This window comes from Drosophila pseudoobscura, chromosome 2, assembly GCF_009870125.1.
Source record: "Drosophila pseudoobscura strain MV-25-SWS-2005 chromosome 2, UCI_Dpse_MV25, whole genome shotgun sequence".
Classification (NCBI taxonomy): domain Eukaryota; kingdom Metazoa; phylum Arthropoda; class Insecta; order Diptera; family Drosophilidae; genus Drosophila; species Drosophila pseudoobscura.
This window is the reverse complement of record NC_046679.1, coordinates 6696780-6713410: the sequence shown is the minus strand read 5'-3', so window position 1 is coordinate 6713410 and position 16631 is coordinate 6696780. Positions and strand designations below refer to the sequence as shown.

The 16631-nt window shown below is 49.5% G+C and overlaps 4 protein-coding genes across 4 annotated transcripts; 3 read left to right on the top strand and 1 right to left on the bottom strand.

Moving 5' to 3' along the window:
• The first annotated feature begins 4761 nt into the window (after positions 1–4761).
• On the top strand, positions 4762–5777 carry B9d1 (B9 domain-containing protein 1). Its single transcript, XM_001358096.4, has 3 exons — positions 4762–5261; positions 5323–5568; positions 5628–5777. The coding sequence occupies exons 1-3, from the start codon at positions 4883–4885 to the stop codon at positions 5717–5719; spliced, it is 717 nt and encodes a 238-aa protein (XP_001358133.3). The 5' UTR covers positions 4762–4882; the 3' UTR covers positions 5720–5777.
• Positions 5778–6010: 233 nt separating this feature from the next.
• On the top strand, positions 6011–7551 carry Rh6 (Rhodopsin 6). The gene is made up of 3 exons (XM_002137118.3): positions 6011–6876; positions 6935–7215; positions 7276–7551. Exons 1-3 carry the CDS (start codon positions 6169–6171, stop codon positions 7394–7396), a joined length of 1110 nt encoding a protein of 369 aa, XP_002137154.1. The 5' UTR covers positions 6011–6168; the 3' UTR covers positions 7397–7551.
• A 95-nt stretch (positions 7552–7646) lies between these two features.
• On the bottom strand, positions 7647–8732 carry Trissin (trissin). The gene is made up of 3 exons (XM_001358094.4): positions 8205–8732; positions 8053–8143; positions 7647–7999 (listed from the first exon to the last, which is right to left on the bottom strand). Exons 1-3 carry the CDS (start codon positions 8239–8241, stop codon positions 7813–7815), a joined length of 315 nt encoding a protein of 104 aa, XP_001358131.2. The 5' UTR covers positions 8242–8732; the 3' UTR covers positions 7647–7812.
• A 627-nt stretch (positions 8733–9359) lies between these two features.
• On the top strand, positions 9360–16586 carry obe (activating signal cointegrator 1 complex subunit obelus). Its single transcript, XM_001358093.4, has 6 exons — positions 9360–9591; positions 9652–11327; positions 11383–12358; positions 12418–12826; positions 12897–15785; positions 15845–16586. The coding sequence occupies exons 1-6, from the start codon at positions 9461–9463 to the stop codon at positions 16310–16312; spliced, it is 6549 nt and encodes a 2182-aa protein (XP_001358130.3). The 5' UTR covers positions 9360–9460; the 3' UTR covers positions 16313–16586.
• Positions 16587–16631: the final 45 nt, after the last annotated feature.

Genomic DNA, 16631 nt, shown 5'->3' with positions numbered 1-16631 from the left:
CTCACCTAGTAACTGAAGAGATGTGATCTGGTAGACTGCAATATGGTATGTTTTGGTAGTGATGGGCAAGACTATTCAGGGTAGTAGGTATCTAAGTTAATACTAGTAAAAATCAAAAGAATATGGCTCTTACCAAGAACTGTATATCAGCAATGACTTTTTCTTTCCAATAAATAAGTGAACATAAATAAAAACACGATGAATGCTCCTGAAAAACTGTCATACTATGACCAATCCTATAGGATTAAGAGATATAGTTACTTAAGGAGAAAAGGAGGATATCGTAGAGCTGGATTTAACCGCTATTCACGTACTTAAGAGTCACACATTCGGACGTAACCATTCGATGTCGGCTAAGAGCAATCTACGTACTACGATGACACAATGAATGCTTCTGAAAAACTGTCAAGCTATGACCAATCCTATAGGAAGTGTCTCAGGAGTTATCGTTACTTGAGAAGAAAAGGATGATATTGTAGAGCTGGATTCAACCGCTATTCTCATATATAGAATCATACAACCATTCGATGTCGGTCAAGAGCAATCTACGTACGTACTGCGTCTACTGATCGCGTCAGTGGACAAAAATAGTTGCTCGATCGCGTCGAGAACTCTTCCACATAAATGTCTTGTATGGCAAATTACCATATGTAGCAATTGACCCTGTTGTATATTAAATATTTTCTTTAATCAAGCGCAGCAGTAAGAATTAATCAATTAAAAGACGAGAGCTCGTTTGCCAAATTAAAGTATAGTTGGAAATTAAAAATCCATTTCGCTGTTGCTATTTTCTCCGCTGCAGCCTCGGGGAGCAATTATATCGAAATACCCTCAGCAAATATGATGTAGAATTGTGCGGATGGTGGAAGAGGAGGCGTTTAGCTAATGAAAAACAGCCTTCGACAGAGGCGAAGATTCCGGGAAAACTGATCGGCAACAGGGCGTTGCATCGTGGCAGCAGCTATGCCACGCTTGTTTTGTAATTAACAACAAACGGCCGGCAGACCGGGCAGCCAACATAAAACAGCACCCGAAGATGTAAATGTTACAAAACAACCATAAAATTGTGGGGAAAGTACATCACAGACAAGAGAGAATCATTTTCAGTTTACCGAACACTCGAATACCCTCGAATCCAATCGAATGAATGGATGAGATTAGCGACTCCTCAAAGAGTTGGATAGAACTCAATGCGGAACCATCTGATGCCGATGCTGACCACAGACCACAAGCCACCACGCTGTATCTATCCATGTATGGTATCTATCCAGATCTGTATCGCATTGTATCATCTTAATAATTAACGCATTTTGATCATTAGCCGGCCGACAGCACGCGCAGCCATAAACTTTTGTTTAGCAGTAAAGTAAATGCCAAAATAGCATAGATACGAGTACGATGGTGGGCATGGAGCAGATCGCAGCCGCCCCATATTCGGCTACAGTACGAGTATCTTGCATATGCAATTTCGTTGGCGGAGATCCCATAGATTTTTGATCGGCAGAGGGTTGGTTTCCAAGGCAACTTGAAGATCACACAGGAAAAACGAATGAAAGAAGGGCCATCGACTGTGGATCAATATCAAATCTTTAGATTTCGAATGTCAGACGCCCTGTCTGTTTATCCGTCCGTGCGTCCAACACGCGCAGGCCTCTTAGTCAATTCCCCGCGTGCGTTCGTATACGTATGGGAGGCAGTGTGTGTGTGTATGGGTGTGAGTTTCTTTTTTTTTTATGTGCGTGCGTTGTTCCATAGTTTCGGCGCGTTTTCATTTCAGCTCCAAGCGATTCTTTTTTCTACGTTTTTTTTGCTCACCCACACACTTGATTGATAAATATTGATCCTGATTGAATGATGGAGAGCTTGCAAGAGATCCAAAGGCCACTGAAATTATTAAGAGCTCAGGTTTTTAAGTTCCTCTGACAGCTGCTCAATCAAATCGAATCAAATATTTGGGCTAACTAAACAGAAACCTTTTTTAGAGTCCCCGCAGCAGCCCCTCTGGGCCGCCGCCATGGACATGATCGGACGGATCGAAGAACTGTGCCTCAGATGGGTGATGTCTAAATTCTGGAAATTCGCAAAAATCAAACTCAATTACGTGCGCTGTCAATCAGCGGCAGGAATCGGAATCGACAAACGAAAGCTACAGAGAGAGAGAGAGAGAGAGAGAGACATGCGTAAGAAGCGTTTGTTGTACTCCCATAGTTCCGTGGCGTATCTCGAAGATACATTTCACTTAACTGTATGGTATATATCATCCATTCAATTACAGCATAGAGCAGCATAGAGCTGCCGAGCAGCCAAGCAGCCTGGCCAGTCACTATGACAGCAGCCGCACAGATGGCGATCTAAATGGGGGATGGGTTGGAGCTGGGAGCCGGGAACCGGGAGATGGCCAACGTGCGTTGACCCTGAGACCAACGCCCACGCAATGCGCAAAATATAAACTAATATAGTGGTTTATATATAGATTTATATACCGACATACATATGTACATACATACACGTACGACTACGCGACTATATAGACTCGTACGAGTATGTCTATTCCTTGAGATAGAGATTGAGACGTTCGGGCATGCAAAAACTGTATCCACTATGCTTGCAAATATTTATGAGTATCATATGGAAAGTACTTGAATTTTGGATGGAATTGAAAACATTTTTGAATATGAAAGTACAATGGGAAGTACCGCTATATCGTAAAAGATGAGTGCCCGCTGAAAGGCAAGATCATAAAAATCGACTAAAATTCAACTAGATAAACGCGTATCATTTGTGCTCTTTGAACTATCCGGCAAGCTGGAGAAAGACATTAGGCATCTGCAGATGGTTCCGGCCTTACCAAAGACATTGAACTGTTCCAGAAATACCATACCATAGCCCATGTGCAGCAGTCGACATGCATACCTCTCGGATTTCTGTAATGTGGAAACCAACCCAACCAACCCCACTCCTGCTGGCGCTGGGCAATGCACTGCCACTGAAAGACTTCAATTGAAAATCGTACGAGCTTTTGGCTGAAATCATTCAATGGATATGAATCGGTTTTATATAAGGCATTAACTCGATACGGGAGGAGCGCGAAGAGCACATCACAAAATAAAAGAATGAAATGTATATATCTTTCTGAATAATTCGTTGGCTCATTGATTCCGAAAACGTAATTGAATGCATCAGAATGTATGTACATACGAGTATGTGCGATATTTGCTTGTGTGCAATGCCCCAGGGGCGTATTAGATGTGGAAAAACTGTCCAAAATGCAGACAAATTAGCATATTGCCGCACAACTTGATCCGAAATTATGTCGAGTCGACGTCTGCCGCGTCAGCAGCTCTCTCCGATCTCCAATTGCAAAAGAGTACGAACTGACATGAGCGGCTTATGGCTTTCGACTGATGGCCCGCTGCTGCCGCTGCTGCTAAGCCTAAGCTTTTGTTTACGCCTCTGGAAATGGGCTCATTCCGTAGAACTGCACATGCCACAGAACATACGAGTACGAGTACACGCCACTCGATCGGCGGCAGGCAGCGATTGCGGCATGCCACTTGGTGCAGGTTCGGGCCAGCTGTTGCACCAGTCACCTTCGCAGAATCCATGCACAGACACACAGCTGCCATGACAAGCTCATTTGCGTGGTGCTGTTCTTCGAGAAGACACAGGAGTTTACCCCCCCGCCCACCACCAAGGCAGCCGCCGGCAGCTGGAGTCGCCTTGAACTATTGACATTATTGTGGCGCGTTTTAATTACGACTGTGTGTAATATGGAAATACTGAACACTGAACACTGAATGTCTGTGCTGTGTTGACCAGCTCAGCCCTCGCTGTTGCATAATGCCGGGAGGGAGTGGCAGCGGCAGCCGAAGCTGGTTATCGGAGGCGCTACTTCCCGTTTCGGTAGCGCCGACAATTGTCATAATGATTTATACACATGCAGCACTGACAGCAATAAATTACCTAATAGCCATTACAAAATTAGTTGCAGCAACGGCTAAAGAACCCCCCAACAATCCACAGACCCGTAGTAGGAGTGTGGGCCATTGTCCATCGTAATTGACCTTTTGCCACGACAGCGAGAACAGCCAGCACACGCCCAGTGTCCCAGTGTCCGGACTCAGAAAACGTATAAATATCATGTAAATTGTCACGTATTAATCGTTCGCACATAAGTCTTCCATTCTGAGTCGTATCCACATATGCAAAGTAGAACCAGGGCAAGAAAATCAGCCACAAGCCATGTCCATGTAACGTGCATGTAATGCAGTCAAAGGTATTAAATTACCATGGCGTCGACGTGGCCCGACATGCCTAGAGCTTATCAGTCGAGTCATAAGTCATAAGTTTGTCTCCTCAATATATTAACTAAATTTATAAGACAAAGCCCAGCCACTACTTTGCCCAGTGAATGTTCTTCCCAGGCACATCGTTTTCTAAAAATGTCATTAAATTGATTTATGGATATGCATTTTCCGGCTCCAACCATTAAATAAGCGAGAAGTACGATTTAAGACTTATCTTAACTATAATTAAATACGGACAAGCCATATACTATCTATAAACAATACAATAATTTATGGCTGTAAGCAGAAATTGCAGTAACATTGATATAAATGTGTTTTTTCAACACTCAGCATACCAAGCTTTCTAGCATTACTCCCCCCTGATACTAAAATAGTAATTTTATTAGTTCTTACACCCAAATACAATTTAGAAAATATATTTTTAAGATTTAAAGCGCTTTCCAACACTCTTTTGTGTATTGCCAACCCTTTCCAACACTATGCAACGGTAGCTGCTACCTGTCATAAAGAAAATATATTCATTTGGAGTGGAAAACTCACCCTTTGCGAGTGTCGTGTTCTTGTCGGTAACAACAATGAGCGGTTACGGCGCAGGGAACAGTATCCTGGGCAACCAGTCCACAGGCTCGAAACAAGTAAAACCCAAACAAAAGCCAAAGAAAATAAAGAAAGAATTAAAATGTGCCAAGGAGACGATGGACTCGAAGGCCACTGCCAGTTACTTCAGTCTCAGCATCACGGGTCAGATAGTGTCCGCCACATTTCCACTGGGCCCCGACAAGGAGTTCGTCTTCCTGCGCTACGAACTGGTGGCCGGGCCCGACTGGCAACTGGTCTCTGGGCCGCAGCATGGACTCACGCAGCTGGCCACGAACAAGCATGGACACTTCAACGAACCGATTGTCTTCAGTATGCCCATCGAGGTGACCTACAAGAGCACCAGTCCCTTTGGCTGTAAGGAGCCATATCTTCACTGATTTTTCGTGCATTTTACTCACATTATTAAGTGTTGCAGGGCCCCAGCTGCTGGTGAGCGTGTTCGGACGCAGTGGCATGGGACGGGAGGTCCTGATGGGCTATGCCCACATACATCTCCCAGTGTTCGGTAGTCGTCCTGCCACTGACGAGAGCTGCGAGCGGGAAGCTTCCATCCTGCTGCCCAAGTGCCCAAATATGATAGCCGATGTGACCAGTTGGCTGCTGCGTCGAGAGCCAGAACTAAAGGACCCCAAGGTCCTGCTAAACAGCATGAAGTGCAAAGGTAAGCCCTCACACATAGCTCTCCGGATTGTGGGTGTGTCATTTGTGTCTCTATTCTAGGGCTCTCCATGGAGTCCTACGGCAGCCTGAAGTTCCAGCTGCACACGATGATGAGGGGAGCCCGCAAACTGGGCTACAAGTGGCATGCCTGAGCAGGTGGCAGGCCCGTGGATGTGTGTCAATAAAACGTGAACTTATCGAATCAGGGAAGCGTTTTGTCTTAATCTAATTGGCCGGTGGGTGGTTGCCTCAAACTTGACCTTGCCTTGCGGCTAAGACAGCAGGGAAATGACGCGACCAACCGCCTAATCCGACGCGGCAAATTTGCAGCAATCGAAAGCCCAAGTGGAAATCCAACAGCTTTTGGATTGGCCAAGTGCATCCTAATTGGATTAGGGCAATTAGGCTAAGATTGGCTGGACTCAAGTGGCCGATATAAGGCTGGGCCCGCGGTTACGCCCAAGGCATTCGCGCCGAGTCCAGCGCCAACGAAGAGTCAGCCATTCTGCTATGGACAGCAAATAGTTGCCACAGCAGAGTACCCACAGTTCAAACGAAGCCACCACCGAAGTCCGAAGCCGTAAGCCTTTCCAACGGAGTCATGTTGAGCCTGAATCCGCCGACCTACGCTTACATGCGGGATGGCCGCAATCTCAGTCTGGCCGAGAGCGTGCCCGCCGAGATCATGCACATGGTGGATCCCTACTGGTACCAATGGCCCCCCCTCGAGCCCATGTGGTTCGGTATCATCGGCTTTGTGATTGCCATCCTCGGTACCATGTCGCTGGCGGGTAACTTCATCGTGATGTACATCTTCACGTCGTCGAAGGGTCTGCGCACGCCCTCCAACATGTTCGTGGTGAATCTCGCCTTCTCCGACTTCATGATGATGTTCACGATGTTTCCCCCGGTGGTGCTCAACGGTTTCTACGGCACCTGGATCATGGGTCCCTTCCTTTGCGAGCTGTACGGCCTGTTTGGCTCCCTCTTCGGCTGTGTTTCCATCTGGTCGATGACGCTGATCGCCTACGACCGCTACTGTGTGATTGTCAAGGGCATGGCCAGGAAACCTCTAACGACCACGTCAGCGGTGATCCGTCTCATGGTGGTGTGGACCATCTGCGGATCATGGGCCCTGATGCCAATGTTTGGGTGGAACAGGTATGTGCCCGAGGGCAATATGACTGCTTGCGGCACTGACTACTTCGCCAAGGACTGGTGGAATCGCTCCTACATCATTGTCTACTCGCTGTGGGTGTACCTCACCCCACTGCTGACGATTATATTCTCCTACTGGCACATCATGAAGGTAGGATCGGCTCCAGATGAGACTACAGACTGCGACAAGTGTTTCTCTTTGCTTGCAGGCGGTGGCGGCCCATGAAAAGGCCATGAGGGAGCAGGCCAAGAAGATGAACGTGGCTTCGCTCCGCAACAGCGAGGCCGACAAGAGCAAGGCCATCGAAATCAAGTTGGCCAAGGTGGCTCTGACCACCATTTCGCTGTGGTTCTTCGCCTGGACCCCCTACACCATCATCAACTATGCGGGCATCTTCGAGTCCATGCACCTGAGTCCGCTCAGCACCATTTGCGGATCCGTATTTGCCAAAGCCAATGCCGTATGCAATCCCATTGTCTACGGCTTGAGGTGGGTCGATCATGCCCCAAATGAAGTCCATTATAGCATCTCTCCTTGTCTCGTTTCCAGCCACCCCAAGTACAAGCAGGTGCTCAAGGAGAAGATACCATGCCTGGCCTGTGGCAAGGACGAGCTGCCCTCTGACTCCAGGACACAGGCCACGACGGAGATCAGCGAATCCCAGGCATAAACCCATTAAAGAGGAGACGACGACTGCAGCAGACAGGAACTGACAGCTTTAGAGTACTACAAACACGGCTTAGACTTAGACTATTTTGCATATAGCCCAAAGAACAAACAAAAACACACAAAAAAAGTTGGCAATGAAAAAATGTAAAAAAAAAATAGAATATGATAAAATATACAAACTGCAATTGATACAAAATCAAAGTCTAATCGGAGTTCCTAATGAATAAATGGAATACTTGGGTTTAGTAGAGTTAGTAGAATGCTTTATAAAGCATATTGCCCCAAAGAAGTTTGCGCCTTTATTGGAAAATTAACATCTCAAACATTTCAAGCATTCAGCCGTGGATCGTCATGTGAATCGTGGAGGAGTCGGTATCAGGGGGGTATCCGTATCATTGTCAGTGTGAGGGGGGGTTTTCAGTTATAGTAGGTCTGTAGGCCGAGGGTGCCGTCTATCAGGGTGCCATTGTGGTGTCTCTCGCGCAGCTCCTGGGTGTACAGGGCCCTGCCCTGCAGCAATATGAAGTCAATCAGTCTCCGATCGGAGCTGCGACGCAGCTCATCCGGATCATTGCGTTTGCGTAGATAGTTAAAGCAGCAGGTTCTAGTGAAGACGTGAAGTGAAGTATATTTCTAAAAAAGAAAACAAAAACTTACCGAAAATGCTTAGTGCCGCAGGCGTTGGCACACTCTTTGCCACAGGAGTCGCATGGCATGGCATTTGAGCTGCAGCACATTAACCATATGCCTGCGGAAAGAATCAATTTAGCAGTTGAACTGCATATAACCTTGACCTGCCGTCTACTCACATAGCAAAATGATCTGAAAATGTGCTAGCCAATGCATCCTTGTCTTGTGGTCGTCGTGGAAATGCTGCTCAACAGGTGATGGCGCTCCTAGGAGCTGCAATTGTCTTGTGGCCTGTGTCGAGTCCCAGAGAAAGCGCAACTGAAAGGATGGAGCAACTGGCTGCCGGGCTTATATACCGTCCAGGATAGCCCTATCCATAACCATATTCATATCCATCACACCCCCAAATGGGATGGCATGTACATTTTGAAAGTGGTCAATGAAGCATGTTGCGGACAGGATTCATCCAAGTATGTGAACATGAGCTGCATAATAAATACAAGCAAGGGTCTTAGAGCAAAAGACAATTGCAGCTTGCGCAACAAGTTTATAGGAACTTTATCTTTTGGGGTGGGTTGAGAGGATGGGGGGTGGTGGAACCAACATCAGGTCTGAAAAGTTTTGCCTGTGACAAGTTGTGCATACGAAAGGCATTAATTTTCTTAAGAAAATTCCTGGAAAACATCGACAATGGAGAATGGAAACATTTGCGACATTCGCCAATTGGAAATTTCTAAAAAATATGTAATTATTCACTTAAATGTGTATAAATTTCAAATGCAAATTTAAATTTCTAGCTTGATTTTTTAATTCGTTTATACGCATAACATGACTTTTTCAATAACAGCTGCCTGAAATGGATACCATTTACAAATTGGTGTAAACATTTTTAAATTGATTTTTAAATTCCTTTAACCTGTTAACGTATCTTTTACGATAGACCACCCTTTATTTATCGAAGTGGCAGCCCCGGCAATAAAAACATCGATAACAGCATCGATATCAATTTTATAATCAATAACAGCACCGATATCAATTTTATAATCAATAACAGCATCGATATAAATTTTATAATCAATAACAGCATCGATATAAATTTTATAATCAATAACAGCATCGATATTTATAACTGGAATTCGTCAGTATATTTACGGTATATTTTGATATATTTTGAGGGTCAGACGGTATATTTTATCAGCTGTTCTCTTGTTTTGCTTTTTTTGCACAATCCAATTTTATTTTCAACGTATAGAAATCCAATAAAAGCAAGTATTTAAGATAAGCCAGTCAATTAGAAAATACATTCACTAATCGGATAAAATTATGTGGGCATGGCTAAATGTTCCATACAGCTAGTAACATTCGACGGAATATCAAGATCGAGGAATTTAAAAAAATATGAAATTTCTGCAGGACTTACATAGGACAAACGAGAATGTGGGAGCCGCCTCGACTAAGTGCATCGCTACGTGCCAAAACCGAGTTGGAGGCCAAGAGCCGTCGCTTCAATGGCCAGCGGCAAGCCAGGACCGCCAACGCATCATCCACGACGACAAAATCGTATGAGTAAGTCAAGAGATTTCGCCACTAATGAAATATCACTGATAATGGCAATGCCGTGCACAGGAAGGAGGAGCAGACCATAGCCAAGCTGCTGGCACAGCTGCCTACCGAGAAACAGCCCGCCGCCAAGGTGCACATGCAGAAGCTGCGCAATCTGGTCCAGGAATGCATGGGCTACGAGGAACAGCCACAGGTGGTGGAGCATGCGGCTCTGTTTCTGTTCTGGCTGCTGCACGAGCAGCGTGTGGTGCTGGTGGCCACCACCAATCGGTTGCACGGGATGTTTGGCAAGACCTTCGATCGGAAGATGACGCAAATTCACGAATGTGTCCTGGCTGTGGAACACTCGCTGGAGGAGCACGAGCGGATGGAGCTCAAACGCTGGCAGCAGGCCCAACGAAAGCCCCACAATGTGGCACGGCTCTGGGGCGAAGAGATTGACGTGAAATGCACGCCAGCCGTGTGGCTGGACACCAGCCTGTTGACCAATCTGGCACCCGATGCTCTGCTGAAGAATCGCACCGTCAACAAGTTCTCCATGAAGTACAAAACGAAGGCTGCCCCAGCGCCAGTGATCAAGCGCACGGACGGAGCCAAGCTGAGTCCAGAGCTGCAGTCATTGGTGGACATAGCCGAGAAGCTGGAGGATGAGAATCTGCTGGGACGCGTGGGGGACATACTCGGCTCGAAGCGCAGCAGCGAGGAGCTGCAGAACGAGCTAATGGAACTGCTGGGCTTTGACTACTTCGAGCTGGTGGGAAAATTGCTGCAGGACAGAGCCAAGATTGGACAGCATTTGGAACAGTTTGCCACGAGAACGCGTCGCGTCAAGGAGGTCAAGCAAAAGCGTCTCCAGACAGCAGCCACTGGAGGAGGAGGACCTGAAATACGACCCACTGTAGCGAGTGCCGTGGTGGTTCAGTCCGCACAGGAGAAACAGCTTGGAAAAATGCAGCGACGAGAGGAGAAGAAACTGCAGCGCATAATGCGCAACATCAAGGATGACGAGGACCAAGACGACCCCGGCTGTGCAGTGTCCATTCCCGCCATGCAGCTACGTGTGCAGCACCAGCGAATGCTGCTGGAAAATGCCCAGCGAGAGCCGCTCCTGCTGACGACCAAGGCCGTTAAGGCGGACTACCAGGCGGCCCCCATCCGTTATCCCTATGTCTTCGACAGCCAGTTGGCGGCGAAACAGCACGCTGGCTTTATCGGCGGCAGCCGCATAACTCTGCCAGACAACGCCCAGCGCATCGACAATAAACAGTGGGAGGAGGTCAAGATCCCAGCCAGCGAACCTCCGCCGCTCACAGTGGGAAACAAGCGCATCCAAATCGACGAACTGGACGATGTGGGAAGGCTGGCCTTTGCCAACTGCAAGGAGCTTAACCGCATCCAGTCCGTGGTCTATCCGGTGGCCTATCACAGCAACGAGAATATGCTAGTGTGCGCCCCCACTGGTGCCGGCAAGACCAACGTGGCCATGCTGAGCATTGTGCACACGATTCGCTGCCACTTGGAGCAGGGTGTCATCAATCGGGACGAGTTCAAGATCGTCTATATAGCCCCAATGAAAGCCCTGGCCGCCGAAATGGTTGAGAACTTCTCCAAGCGGCTGAAATCCCTGCAAATAGTGGTGCGCGAGCTGACGGGCGACATGCAGCTGACCAAGGCGGAAATGGCAGCCACCCAGATATTGGTGACCACGCCAGAGAAGTGGGATGTGGTCACCAGAAAGGGTAAGCATTCACTTTCTAATCAGAGGAGCCGTTTGCTCATTGAATCCCATTGCAGGTAGCGGGGATGTGGCCTTGATCAGCCTGGTCAAGCTGCTCATTATCGACGAAGTGCATCTGCTGCACGGCGAGCGGGGGCCTGTGGTGGAGGCCCTCGTTGCGCGAACTCTGCGCCTCGTGGAGTCCTCGCAGTCGATGATACGCATCGTTGGCCTGTCCGCCACGCTGCCCAACTACGTGGATGTGGCGCATTTTCTACGCGTGAACCCCATGAAGGGACTCTTCTATTTCGACTCCCGCTTCAGACCTGTGCCGCTGGACACCAACTTCATTGGCATCAAGTCGGTGAAGCCGCTGCAACAAATCGCCGACATGGACCAGTGCTGCTACCAGAAATGTGTGGAGATGGTCCAGCAGGGACACCAGGTTATGGTCTTTGTCCACGCCCGCAATGCCACCGTGCGAACGGCGAATGTTATTCGCGAGCTGGCCCAACAAAACAACACCAGCGCCGCCTTCCTGCCCAAGGACTCGAATGCGTTTGGCCTGGCCAATCGCTCGGTCCAGAAGAGCCGCAACAAGCAGCTCGTGGACTTGTTCTCCTGCGGCCTGGCCATGCATCATGCGGGCATGCTGCGAGCCGACCGCCAAATGGTCGAGAAATACTTCGTCGAGGGCCACATCTCGGTCCTCGTCTGCACTGCCACTTTGGCGTGGGGCGTTAATTTGCCGGCACACGCTGTAATCATACGGGGCACAGACATCTACGATGCTAAGCACGGCAGCTTCGTGGACCTGGGCATTCTGGATGTGCTGCAGATCTTTGGTCGAGCTGGACGCCCGCAGTTCGACAAGAGCGGTGTGGGCACCATTATCACCGCCTATGACAAGCTCAATCATTACCTGTCGCTGCTAACGAATCAATTCCCCATCGAATCGAACTTTGTGCAATGTCTGGCCGATAATCTGAATGCGGAGATCGGTCTGGGCACCATTACCAACGTGGAGGAGGCCATCGAGTGGCTCAGTTACACGTGAGTTTAGGAATTCACACGAAATGTGATAGACTTACCTTTACTTTCCCCGTTTAAAGGTATTTATTTGTGCGAATGCGCATCAATCCCCATGTGTATGGCATCGAGTATGCGGAACTACAGAAGGATCCCACACTGGAGGCTCGTCGCCGGGCTCTGATTATGTCGGCATCGATGAGTCTGGACAAGGCGCGTATGATGCGTTTCAATCAGCGCACCATGGACATGAACATCACCGACTTGGGGCGTACGGCTTCGCATTTCTACATCAAATACGACACCGTGGAGATATTCAACGAGCTGATGAAACCCTTCATGAACGAAGCCGAGATCCTGGCCATGATATCCCAGGCCCAGGAGTTCCAGCAACTAAAAGTGCGCGACGACGAGCTCGAGGAGCTGGATGAACTGAGGACTGACTACTGCAAGCTGAAGCCATTCGGTGGCAGCGAGAATGTCTGCGGAAAGGTAGCCAAACACAACACTTTTCCCCCTTTTCCTTTTGCCTTACTAATGATTTCTTCTTGGTTCTGGGCAGGTCAACATTCTCATTCAGACATATCTCTCCAATGGCTATGTAAAGTCCTTTTCGCTGAGCTCGGACATGTCGTACATTACAACGAACATTGGCAGGATCACGCGAGCACTGTTCTCCATTGTGCTGAGACAGAATAATGCCGTGCTGTCGGGCCGCCTGCTGCAACTCTGCAAGATGTTCGAGCGACGGCAATGGGACTTCGATTGCCATCTGCGCCAGTTCCCGGCTATCAATCACGAGACCATAGACAAGCTGGAGCGTCGCGGCCTGAGCGTCTATCGATTGCGCGACATGGATCAGCGCGAGTTGAAGGAATGGCTGCGCAGCGATCGCTATGCAGAGCTGGTCATTCGCTCGGCCCAAGAGCTGCCAATGCTGGATGTGGAGGCCAGTCTGCAGCCCATCACCCGGACTGTGCTGCGCATCAAGGTGGATATCTGGGCGAATTTCACGTGGAACGATCGCGTGCACGGCAAGACGTGCCAGAGCTTCTGGCTGTGGATCGAGGACCCCGAATCCAATTACATCTACCACTCGGAGCTGTTCCAGCTGAGTCGCAAGTTTGTATTCAGCGGCCAGCCGCAACAGCTGGTGATGACCATTCCACTGAAGGAGCCGCTGCCGCCCCAGTACTACATTCGAGTGTCCAGCGACAGCTGGCTGGGAAGTACCACATGTGTTCCGCTGTCGTTCCAGCACCTGGTACTGCCGGAGCACCATCCGCCGTTGACGGAACTGCTGCCTTTGCGCCCGTTGCCTGTTAGCGCCCTGGACAATGCACTGTACGAGTCTCTGTATGGATTCACGCACTTCAACCCCATACAGACGCAGATATTCCACTGCCTCTACCACACGGACAACAACGTGCTCTTGGGGGCGCCCACTGGCAGTGGCAAGACCATCGTGGCGGAGCTGGCCATATTCCGGGCACTAAACGAGAACCCCAAATGCAAGGTGGTCTACATAGCGCCTCTGAAGGCCTTGGTTAAGGAGCGGATAGGCGACTGGGAGAAGCGCTTCCACCGCTCCTCGCTGGGCCTCAAGGTAGTGGAGCTGACGGGCGACGTCACGCCGGATATCCAGGCCATACGGGAGTCCCAACTGATTGTTACCACACCGGAGAAATGGGACGGCATCAGTCGGTCCTGGCAGACGCGCGAGTATGTGCAGCATGTCTCACTAATTGTGATCGATGAGATCCATTTGCTGGGCGAGGATCGTGGTCCGGTCATCGAGGTGATTGTCTCGCGCACAAACTTCATCCGCTCCCACACGGGTCGCGAAATTCGCATAGTGGGCCTGTCCACGGCCCTGGCCAATGCCCAGGATCTGGCCAATTGGCTGGGCATCACCAAAATGGGCCTGTACAACTTCAAACCGTCGGTGCGGCCGGTGCCACTGCAGGTGCACATCAATGGCTTCCCGGGCAAACATTACTGCCCGCGCATGGCCACCATGAACCGACCCACCTTCCAGGCCATTCGCACCTACTCGCCATGCGAGCCCACAATTGTGTTTGTCTCCTCGCGCAGGCAGACCCGCCTCACGGCCCTGGATCTCATCACCTTTGTGGCCGGCGACGTCAATCCCAAGCAGTACCTGCACATCAAGGAGTACGAAATGGAGCTGATACTTCAGAACATTCGCGATCAGAACCTGAAATTCTGCCTGGCCTTTGGCATCGGACTGCACCATGCTGGCCTCCAAGAGCAGGATCGCAAGTGCGTGGAAGAGCTGTTCCTGAACCGCAAGATCCAGGTGCTGGTAGCTACCGCCACGCTCGCCTGGGGCGTTAATCTGCCCGCCCATCTGGTCGTCATCAAGGGCACCGAGTATTTTGATGGCAAGGTGAAGAAGTACGTGGACATGCCCATTACGGATGTCCTGCAGATGATGGGACGTGCCGGACGGCCACAGTTCGACAACGAGGGCGTCGCCGTTGTCCTAGTGCATGACGAGAAGAAGAACTTCTACAAGAAATTCCTCTACGATCCATTCCCCGTGGAGTCCAGTCTGTTGGGCGTACTCCCAGAGCACATTAACGCCGAGATCGTGGCCGGCACGGTGCAGACGAAGCAGGGAGCCTTGGACTATCTTACGTGGACGTACTTCTTCAGGCGATTGCTGCGGAATCCCTCGTATTACCAACTGGAGGGCGTGGAGCCCGAGAATGTGAATGCATTCATGTCGAGTCTGGTGGAGAAAGTGATCTACGAGCTGTCGAATGCCGCCTGTTTAGTGGAGCGCGACGGTTTCCTGGTGCCAACATTCTTGGGGCGAATCAGCTCCTACTACTATCTGTCGTACCGCACAATGAAGCACTTCTTGGAAGATCTGCAGCCAGGAATGGGCACCAAGGAGGTGCTCCTGGCCATAGCCGATTCCTACGAATTTGACCAGCAGCCGGTGCGCCACAACGAGGACAAGTACAACGAGCAGATGGCCGAAACGAGTCGCTACAGGCCGCCGTCAGGCACCTGGGACTCGCCCTACACCAAGACGTTCCTACTGCTGCAGGCTCACTTCTCGCGGCACTCGCTGCCCAATTCGGACTACCTGACGGACACAAAGTCCGCTCTGGACAACGCCACGCGTGTGATGCAGGCAATGGTGGACTACACGGCGGAGCGTGGCTGGCTGTCGACCACATTGGTGGTGCAACAGCTAATGCAGAGTGTCATCCAGGCGCGCTGGTTCGATGCCAGCGAATTCCTCACGTTACCCAATGTAAATGAGGATAATGTGGATGCCTTCTTGAACATCACCCATGCGGAGCACGACTATTTGACGCTCCCTGTTCTCAAAGAGCTGTGCAGGAAAGAGTATGCTGTGCTGGCTGCACCGCTGCGTGATGCCTTCGAAGAGCATGAGATTGAGCAGATGTACAAGGTAAGCATTGGATGTCACCTTCCACCATAGATTTTTTCTCTAAACAGTTACCATTTCAGGTCATCCAAGATCTGCCTGAGATTGCGCTAAAAATATCCGTGGAAGGTCGCTTTATGGAAGAGGAGTACGCCAAGCGACCGCTGCCCTTTGAGGAGACCAACACATGGATGCAGCTGCATGCCAACGAGGACTATGTTCTCAGGATTGATCTGCAGCGTCTGAATGTCAGCGGAAGCGGGCATCGTCGAGCCGGTGGACAAGGCAGCTATACGGTTCACTGTCCAAAGTATCCCAAGCCGAAGAACGAGGCCTGGTTCCTGACACTGGGCTCCCAGGCCAACGACGAGCTTCTGGCAATGAAGCGTCTCACGGTGCGCGGACAGCGCACCACCAATCGCATTTCCTTTCAGGCCACTCCGCGCCGTGGCCGACTGCAGCTCACATTGTATATGATGTCCGACTGTCTGATGGGCTTCGATCAGCAGTTCGACCTCAAATTTGAGATTATCGATGCGAAAGTGCTGTAGTTTGCCCCAGAGGAGTATTTATATCTAAAAGAATTACGTAGCATTCTGTAGTTTCGAGGCTTTTCTATTAGTTAAGTGCTGTTATTGATGGATGAATATTTTCTACCGTTTATACATAATATGTATCTCCCTGAAGTGTTTTAGTCGAAATGAAACTTTTGTATTATTGTGTGATCCCTCAAGACGTGTACAACATTTATATCTCCGCCACGGAGCAGCCCAATCGTAGAATTTGTGGAATAAAGGTTTTCGTTTAAGTAGCGATCAATTGAAATACAGATTTGTTTTATACTCAAAGGCCACGCAGCTCTACTCCGAA